Here is an 8984-nt window from a genome sequence, read left to right as displayed (position 1 = left end):
GTTTATCCTAATCTAAAACTGAAAACTGGTGGTAAAGTGCTAAGCCTTGGCTATAAAGAAAATGAAACGGTTGAAAATTAACTACCAACATCTGAAATGGTGAGAATTGATCTTGCTGGGTTTTTCCCTGCTGTTGGAGGTAAAATTAACGCGGTAGTTGATCAATTTACAAGCATAATTAGCCTTTCGAATGACAAGAGCTTTAGCTTTAAAAACAAACCGCCGGCAATTCTCTGACGTCACTCAAACTAAGCCCCTCCCATCCCTGAATATGTAGTTTAACTAGTCAATGCAGATGTATATTCATGTTAATGAATAAATTCATGCTTATACCATAAGTAACATAATAAACATAAGTATGACTCTTCCTATTGTAATAATGCAAATTTCAAACTGAAACCTATAATCAACACTGACACTCTCACTTACATCGGGCCAGGACTTGCAACCCCGTCGAGTACTTCATGCGGGTCTTTGGCGAATGACATAGTTCTACAATTTCAGCCAATCACAATAAACCATCTCCTTGAACGTGTCGGAAATAGCTCTTCTGCTATTTATTGAACGAGCTCGCGCGGTTGCGGTGTTTGTATGTTTGACTTTGAGATTGCCATAAGTCGCATATTACAGCACCAAAAATGATAAGCCTTTTGAAGTCTAAATATTTGGTAACTAAATATAGCCAGTGCAATTTTCAATTTCGTAATGTGATCGCGCTAAAGTCGGTAAAAGGTAGTACAAATCAACTAAATAACCAAGGCTTAGGACCGTTGAGTCAAATCTCAATATAGTCTCTTTAAATCGGATTTCCGATATGGGGCGGAAGTCGCTTTTTTTCACCGCTAGGGGTCTCTGTGCTGGGCGCGAACTTATGATGACGTAAAAGGTCCGAAAATAGGTTTATAGTTAGTTTTGGCTAATTGTCATACTTATGGTTATTATGTTACTTATGCTTATACTAATAATTTGATTCCATTATGTATTTTTTGCAGCATAGAACTGTTGAAGTATAACGAAGTGAAAACAATTATCCGTGAAGTTCACGGAGTAAATAATGCTTTCAGTGCAACCATTGTAGCTGCAGCTCTATTATTTAATGTAAGAATTTCCGATTCCTAAAAAATAGAAGCGACAAAGGGAATTTTTAGGGTACCGCGATGATACTTTTAGCGGAGCCTCCGGAGGCTCCGCTTTTAGATACAGAAGGAGTTTGTATCAATGTTTGACAATGAACGAAATTGTTCACTATTTCGTTCATGGTTTGACATTTCCAATAGCTGCGAGTTTTAGACGCGCTGCAATTTCGATTGGTACCACCTACCGGTACCGATGAAAGCTTATCATCTAATAAATTTTTACATTTTTAACAAATAGCTCTGCGATGTTCCCGTCATAATGACCAGCGCAAGTCAGCGCTTTATTGGACTTTTTTACCTATCATCTCCTGTTCAATATGTAGATTATAGTATAGTGACGACCGTGAAGGCCGTCAACAACGTCGATGGTGCTCGTTTATGGATACAAGGCTTCGATACAGCTATTTGGCTCATTGCAATCGTGTCTATCCTGGCAGTGGCTTTTGTCTCATTTCTCGAAGTGATCGTCAAAAAGAGGATTCCTTATCCGATGAGAATCTTCTACGAAAATCTATGGGAGTTCACCACTTATTTTTTCGAAAACTGTTAGTTCGCAGCCTTCTGTATATCATAAAAGATTTTAAATAACCTCACTAGATGTAGTTCATCTATGTAGAGTTTTGAAGGACGGTCCAGAGGCGATCCCTTTGGGGGGGGGGGTACAGGGGGAAGCTTCCCCCTAAAATTTTGTTGAGTTGGCAAATTGACGCTCACTTGGCAAAATGAAGATTTGGGTTTGTTGGGCTGTTGTAGTTGTAATTTGAAAAGAAACTGTTTAAATAAGATTTCTAAATTTTCGTTCGTTAAATTATCTGTGGTTTTTCCTTTTGGGAAAATGTCTATTGCGCTATACTGCGGATTCTGCCCCATTTCACCCAAAAACAGTTTCCCCAATTCCCATTTCTCCCAAACTCATTTGTCCCAAAATATTTTTCCCCCAAAACAGAAACATTGGCTATTAATTTCCCTTACAATATCCTCTCGATCCTTCCACTGCTTTAATAGACTCGGAGCGTATTTATGACTTTTTTTAAAAGATACACTTAAATATTGTACTATTCTTCAGGCTGTATCAGTTTACATTTATTTCTCTTACCAGGATAGAAAAATAATTCGAGAAAGGTTTTTATTTCGGAAGTAGATAATTGTAAACAGTTATTTTTTGGAAAAGGCATATTATAATTCGAGAAAGGTTATTTTATTTCTGAAGTAGATAAATGTAAACAGTAATTTTTGGAAAAGGCGTAATATTGTTACACCATTTCCAAAATATTACTAACCTAAGTCTAACCAAACGAAACAAAACCTAACCTAACCTGACCTAAAACTATTTAGTTGAAATAATCAACTTTTACCTAACCAAATTATCCATATCTGACCTAGTTCTTTTTGAGTTCATATAACCATGCAACTAGTGGATGTCTCGGTTTGTACGTGCAAAGGTACGGCTGTTAAGTCCTGGATTGTTCACTATTTCGTTCATGATTCGACCCTCCCACAGACTTTAATCCACCATAAACACTTACCTAGTAGAGTTTTTGGTGTTGGGAAAGAGTAATAGAACCATAATTTACTATTAATAAAATAATAAAATAATGGTAAATGTTCCGTTAAAGCACTAAAAAAATGCGAGACGCATTAAGCCTTTAACAAAAATTAAAACTAACAAACAGACGACGCCCGATGACGATGAGCGCGGAACTATGTGCGCGGCTAAGAATCTCCCGGAACGAGTGAAAACGGGGGGAAACCACGGCCGATAATATGTAAGCACGTTACAATGGGAAAACGGGCAGTCGAAGACTCCTTCACCCCTATATCCTCCTAGATATTAGTCTGTACAATAACAGGGTTCGTACACGATCTGGAAAAGTAAGGGAAATTGAAAATGAACCTAAAAGGTCAGGGAAAAATATTTTGGAGTTGTTGTGTTTGTTTGTTACAAGTGTTGTTAATAATCAGAGATTTTCAATTGATAAACTGTTTAATAGGAACTGAGATAATACATGTTTGTTACTCCGAGTCTAGGCGCGAACTGCCTTGTCATGGTCGACTCCCTGGATCCAAGTATGGAGGGGTAGCCTCGTTATTTTCCAAGAATAGATATGAGATCAGAATGACTAAGTGTTTTCATTTTGTACTTTTAGTTGGCGGGAAATTTAAACGGTGTAGTTAAGCTCGGGCACATTATTAATTAAATATAACATAAGAACATTAATTAAACATAACATAAGAACATTATTAATTAAACATAACATAATACCTTCCCCAAAAAAAAAGAAATAGCAACGTGGGGAAAACAAAAACATAAAACATGTCCATTAAGTGATTGTCTTTAGAGCTGTGTAATCAAACGATTAGGGGGATGACGTGTACGTTCCGATCGTCGTGGTGCTGCCGATGCCGAATTGGTAGCGATAGGAGCCGGATATGGTGGTTGCCCCTGTGGCGGTGGTTGTATCTGAGGAACAGCTACTGTAGCAGGAATGGGCAACGTCCAGTGGTAAACTGGCGGTTGGAAGGTGATCCCGTGCGGTTGTGGCGTGTCCACAGAACGGTGGCGCATTTGATTCACGTGGCGCCTGATATTGCCGTGGGATGTCTTGATAGCGAACATCATTCGACCAATGGGCTCGATAATTGTACCCTCGTACCAAAGCGGACTTCGTCCAAAATTTTTAGCATACACATGTTCGCCGGGGTTGAAGGCGTGCTTTATTTCGTTTGTCGGAGTCGATGTAGGATGGGTGTGACGTAAAGGATGGAATAAATCTAGGCGTGTCCGAATAGAACGACCTAACATCATTTCTGCTGGCGATTTGCCGTTTTGGGTAGGAGTTCTACGGTAATTCAGTAATATTTTCGCGAAACGGGTTTCCAAAGGGCCCGGGCGAAAAGAATCCAACCCGTTGTTGAGTGCTCCGACAGCTTCTGAGGTAGTACCTGACATTTTCTTCAGATGTCCTTTCATTGATTGAACTGTTCGTTCGGCCTGCCCATTACTTGCAGGGTGGTAAGGTGCAGTACATATATGTGTGATACCGTTGGAGTTAATGTAGTCTTGAAATTGCGAACTGGTAAAGCAAGGACCGTTGTCCGTCACTAAAATTTTCATGATGCCATAACGAGCGATATTGTCCCTCAGAATTTTGATAACGGTATCTGATGAGGTTGATGTTGTGATAGCAAGTTCAATCCATTTCGTGTAAGAATCGATCATAATGAAGATGTACTTTCCTTCGATGGGGCCAGCAAAGTCGGCATGGACGCGATGCCACGGTTCCTTGATCATTGGCCAAGGGCTGTAATGTTTAGGAGGCATTGGAGCCTGTTCTTGGCAATTCTTACATAACTTGACCCTTGTTTCTATTTGTGAGTCTAAGTTAGGCCACCATACTGTTGCTCTTGCCGCTGCCTTCATTTTAACTATTCCCTGATGGGGAACTATGCAGCTCATCCAATAATTGTGTTCTGTAGATCTCGGGGATAATGACCCGATTACTTCTCAAAAGGATGCCATTCACGTTTGATAGCTCGTGTTGATGTCTTCGATAAGCGTCTAATACGGGAGTGACGTCTTTCGGCCAACCATGCTCCATATAACGCTTGACTTGTATCAACGTAACGTCTGTCGCAGTGGCGCGTTCCATGTCACGGATGTGGATTGGTTTATCGTCAATCGTGTTGAGTACAAAAACGTATTCGGATGGAAGCGGCGTCTTCGTGTCTTCCGAAATAGGCAAGGGCAACCGGCTGAGTGCGTCAGCATTTGCGTTGTCCGATCCCTTTTTGTATTTTATAGTGTATGCATACGCTGCCAAGGTCAGTGCCCAACGCTGCAACCTTGCAGCGGCCATTTGCGGAATGGCCTTACGTTCGTTAAAGATTGACACTAGTGGTTCGTGGTTCGTGGTCCGTGAGTAAGACGAATTTGCGACCCAGGAGGTAGTCGCGAAATTTTGAGACGCCAAAGATCAATGCGAGAGCTTCCTTCTCGAGCTGCGAATAATTTCGTTCAGCGCTGGTTAAGCTCCGAGAAGCGAAGGCGATTGGTTGTTCCTCGTTGTCGTGATAATGCGATAGAACTGCCCCTACTCGTACTGGAGAAGCATCGCATGCTAAATACACTTGTTTTGTAATATCATAATGTGTAAGGATGTTGGAAGTCGCCAAAGTGTCCTTGGCCGCTTGAAAAGCGTGGGCCTCTATTTCTGTCCATTGCCATGCCGTTTCTTTGTGTAATAATTGATATAGTGGCGCGAGTCTGGTCGAATTATTCGGGAGGAATCTGGCGTAATAGTTTAATAACCCTAGAAAAGCTCGCAATTCTTCCACATTACGCGGGGGCGGTGCGTCGTTGATCGCAGCCATTTTCTTTGGTTGCGGATGTAGGCCATTTGCGTCCAAAAATAGCCTAAAAACTCGACGGCTGTCTGTAAGAAAACGCATTTTTCCTTGGATACCTTCAAACCGTTGTCTTCTAATTTCGTTAAAACCTTGTCGAGGATTAGTAAATTTTCTTCTTCTGTTTTGCCACCGATAAGTAAATCGTCTTGGAAGGGTGCTGTCTTTGATACTCCCTTCAGCAGGGTCTCGATAGTACGCTGAAAAATGGCTGAAGCTGATGCGATCCCATAAGGTAGACGGTTGTATTGGTAAAGACCTTTATGGGTGTTGATAACTGCTTTCTTGCGAGATTCCTCATTTAATTCCAATTGACTATACGCTTCTTTTAGGTCTATTTTCGAAAAATATTTGCATCCCACTAAGGTCGAAAAGATCTCTTCGGCTTTAGGTAAGGGATACGTGTCGATATTGATGATCGGATTTACTGTTGTTTTAAAATCTGCGCAAATGCGTATGTTGCCGTTAGGCTTCATGACGGGTACTATGGGTGAAGCAAAACAGGAATGCGGTATACTGGTTATGATGTCATTTGCTTCTAGCCGTTCTAGTTCTTGGCTGACCTTATCGCGTAAAGAGAATGGAATGGATCTAGCTTTGCAAAATGTAGGAACAGCGTCCGGCTTTACATGTATATTCGCTTGAAAACTTTGTAGATGACCAAGGCCGGGCGCGAAGATTTCTTTATGTTTGTCTAAGATTGCATCTAGCTTGGTTTTTGATGTGATAGTGTTGATCGTCGGGTGTTCTAGAGGCTTGGGCCACATGTTTAAATCTGAATTAATCCATGTTCGTCCACATAGATCTTATCCCTATCCTTGACAGATGGCTAATGGTAATACGCAGATTCGCTTCTCATAGGTGACGGATACCATGGTTTCTCCAAGGATTGTCATTATGGGATGTCCCGTGTAAGAACTTAATCGAAAGTCGAAAGGTCTTAAAGGCCCTATGTTCGGTATTTTCTTAGCAGTTTCTTCCGAAATTATGGTAACTGCCGAGCCTGTATCCAGTTGTAGGCTTATGTTAGCTCCGTTTACCTTGCAATCAATGTGTATGGCTGGAGGTAATTGTTGATGATGTTGTTACTTCCGGTCTTCCTGTTCTTCAAATCCGATGGTTCCTACCGTCGAATGGTGTTCTGTGTGAAAACCAATTGACGTATTGACTTCCGTGTTTGCTATACGTTCGCTCGATTCCTGTGCATTCGTTTCTTCTCTTGGTGTTTCTTCTTTTGCATTCTCTTCTTTCATATAATATATCGGAGTAGGGCCTATATTCTGTTATTTCATTTTGGGGTCTTGCGGTCTCTTCGTTTGATTCCCGATTTTGATTTTGTCGATTGGGCTCATAAAGATGTAGCCGTTCTTGGGCTATCGGTTGTTCTTGTTCTTCGACGCAATGTATTCTTTCGTTGCTTCTTTGCTCTGGTCTTCTAGTCCTTTCCTTTAACTTTCTAAGACATGCTTTTTCCAAATGCCCTTGTATTTTACAGTAATTGCAGATGGAATTGATATGGTTGCATCTATATTCTGGATGTCCGAACCCGTTACATCTTATACAAGGTCGTTGCTGATTTGCCTGGTTCCATGCTGCTGATGATCTTTGCCCATTGTAATGCGAGTGGCTTCTATTGTCGCGATATCGTCCGTAGTTGTGTTGTTGTCCTTGATTATATCGGTTATATTCAGTAAGACTCCTTGCTTGTCGAAATTGTGAAGAATTATTTCCGCGATTCATTTGCGATGATCGCGATCTCTCTTGTTTTATCTTTATTGGAGGTTTTGATCTTGATTCCGAAGGGTTAGAATGATATACAGCGTTGATTGAGCCATTTGTATCTTGCCTTTGTCCTTTTAGTTCCTTTTGATTTCGCATCGCTGCCTCAATTGTGTCCAAGATTTCCACAGCCCTGGCGTATGTTAAATTAGGCTCAGAGAATAATCGTTGTTGCATGGAGTCGTTATTTATACCGCACACCAATCGGTCTTTTAATCTATCTTCTAAATTTTGTCCAAAGTTACAGTGTTCGCTGAGACGCTTTAATTCCGCTATGTATTCAGACACTGTTTCGTTTTGTCTTCTTTGCCGTGAATCGAATTTACTTCGTTCGACTGCCACGGCCGGTTTAGGTGTGAAATGTGCTGTTAATGTGGCTATCAGTTCATCATATGTTTTCGCAGTGGGTTTGATAGGAGTTAAGAGATTTCGTAATAGAGCATAGGTTTTAGGGTTCAAAACCGTTAACAAAATAGCTCTCTTTTTCGTGTCTGAAGTGATGTCATTTGCGTCAAAATATTGATCTAACCTTTCTGAATAAATAGTCCTTGACTCTGCTTGATCGTCGAAAATCTCACAACGGCCGAAGGTGACTACCACTTGTGGTGGATTTGGGGGAGCCACCATATTGCTTGCGATTGATGTAAAGATATTCGGATTCCGCTTTATCTCCTTCAAAGTTCCAGTGTTGTGCTTTTGTTTTGCTTTGTAGTGTTCAGGGCTTCTCTTATCCCATCTCCGTCGCCAATTTGTTGTGTTTGTTTGTTATAAGTGTTGTTAATAATCAGAGATTTTCAATTGATAAACTGTTTAATAGGAACTGAGATAATACATGTTTGTTACTCCGAGTCTAGGCGCGAACTGCCTTGTCATGGTCGACTCCCTGGATCCAAGTATGGAGGGGTAGCCTCGTTATTTTCCAAGAATAGATATGAGATCAGAATGACTAAGTGTTTTCATTTTGTACTTTTAGTTGGCGGGAAATTTAAATGGTGTAGTTAAGCTCGGGCACATTATTAATTAAATATAACATAAGAACATTAATTAAACATAACATAAGAACATTATGAATTAAACATAACAGGAGTGAAATTGATAGTCTGGATAACAGTATCAGTGACCGGAAAATGTGTTGTAAGAGATTTGACCAGAGCCAAAAATTGCGGACCTCGCTTCGCTCGCTCCGGATATAACTTAGATGAAATTAAATTGAAACAAAATAGTTTGCTTATATTTATAACAATAATAACTTTTGCCAAAATTATTCGAGTGAATTTAGCAATATTCATTGTACGGGGGAGCCTTTGACCTCAATTATCTCAACCCATAGACTGTGTTTCATTACGAGACACACTTGTAGAACCAAAAGCGGATTATGCTTCACACATAAAGTACGTAAGTCCCACTTTTCCATAGCCTTGGCCATGGATTTCATGATATTCCCAAAGTAAAAACTAAGCAGATGAATCAAAATGCTTTTAACCAATCATTAGCTCCCTAACCATAGATAACCTCTTTAATGCCAGACCAATCGGCGACGGCTATTACTATTTTCTTGCATGAGACCTCGACTCGACCTCGCCGTCGACATAACCGGGAAGCCCGGAACTTCCGGAAGGCGAATTTGCTGTATAGTTCGGTAGTCGTTATAAAATATTTAACGTT

The 8984-nt window shown here is 40.5% G+C and overlaps 3 protein-coding genes across 3 annotated transcripts; 1 reads left to right on the top strand and 2 right to left on the bottom strand.

The window, feature by feature from the left end:
* Positions 1–1729, top strand: LOC149709294 (uncharacterized). The gene is made up of 3 exons (XM_089864648.1): positions 1–99; positions 993–1098; positions 1375–1729. The coding sequence occupies exons 1-3, from the start codon at positions 62–64 to the stop codon at positions 1684–1686; spliced, it is 456 nt and encodes a 151-aa protein (XP_089720774.1). The 5' UTR covers positions 1–61; the 3' UTR covers positions 1687–1729.
* Positions 1730–4558: 2829 nt separating this feature from the next.
* Positions 4559–4993, bottom strand: LOC149709293 (uncharacterized). The gene has a single exon (XM_089863991.1). It carries the CDS (start codon positions 4991–4993, stop codon positions 4559–4561), a length of 435 nt encoding a protein of 144 aa, XP_089720117.1.
* A 22-nt stretch (positions 4994–5015) lies between these two features.
* LOC149709292 (uncharacterized) lies at positions 5016–7946 on the bottom strand. The gene is made up of 4 exons (XM_089863988.1): positions 6668–7946; positions 6364–6600; positions 5600–6315; positions 5016–5510 (listed from the first exon to the last, which is right to left on the bottom strand). Exons 1-4 carry the CDS (start codon positions 7944–7946, stop codon positions 5016–5018), a joined length of 2727 nt encoding a protein of 908 aa, XP_089720114.1.
* Positions 7947–8984: the final 1038 nt, after the last annotated feature.

Source organism: Phalangium opilio, unplaced genomic scaffold (genome assembly GCF_054372755.1).
Source record: "Phalangium opilio isolate 3A_F unplaced genomic scaffold, DU_Popi_V2 ptg000013l_1, whole genome shotgun sequence".
Lineage (NCBI taxonomy): Eukaryota > Metazoa > Arthropoda > Arachnida > Opiliones > Phalangiidae > Phalangium > Phalangium opilio.
The sequence above is the reverse complement of the archived record's forward strand: the minus strand, read 5'-3'. Positions and strand labels throughout refer to the sequence as shown.

Excerpts from the sequence above, each read along its gene's own strand:
- LOC149709294 (XM_089864648.1), top strand. The coding sequence starts at position 62 with ATGAAACGGTTGAAAATTAACTACCAACATCTGAAATG. Across the intron at positions 100-992 it reads AACTACCAACATCTGAAATG|CATAGAACTGTTGAAGTATA; the intron begins GTGAGAATTGAT and ends TATTTTTTGCAG. Across the intron at positions 1,099-1,374 it reads CTGCAGCTCTATTATTTAAT|CTCTGCGATGTTCCCGTCAT; the intron begins GTAAGAATTTCC and ends TTTAACAAATAG.
- LOC149709292 (XM_089863988.1), bottom strand. The coding sequence starts at position 7,946 with ATGGTGGCTCCCCCAAATCCACCACAAGTGGTAGTCACCTTCGGCCGT. Across the intron at positions 6,601-6,667 it reads ACACAGAACACCATTCGACG|CCATACACATTGATTGCAAG; the intron begins GTAGGAACCATC and ends AATTACCTCCAG. Across the intron at positions 5,511-5,599 it reads TAGAAGACAACGGTTTGAAG|AAAATGGCTGCGATCAACGA; the intron begins GTATCCAAGGAA and ends CCGCAACCAAAG.
- LOC149709293 (XM_089863991.1), bottom strand. The coding sequence starts at position 4,993 with ATGGCCGCTGCAAGGTTGCAGCGTTGGGCACTGACCTTGGCAGCGTAT.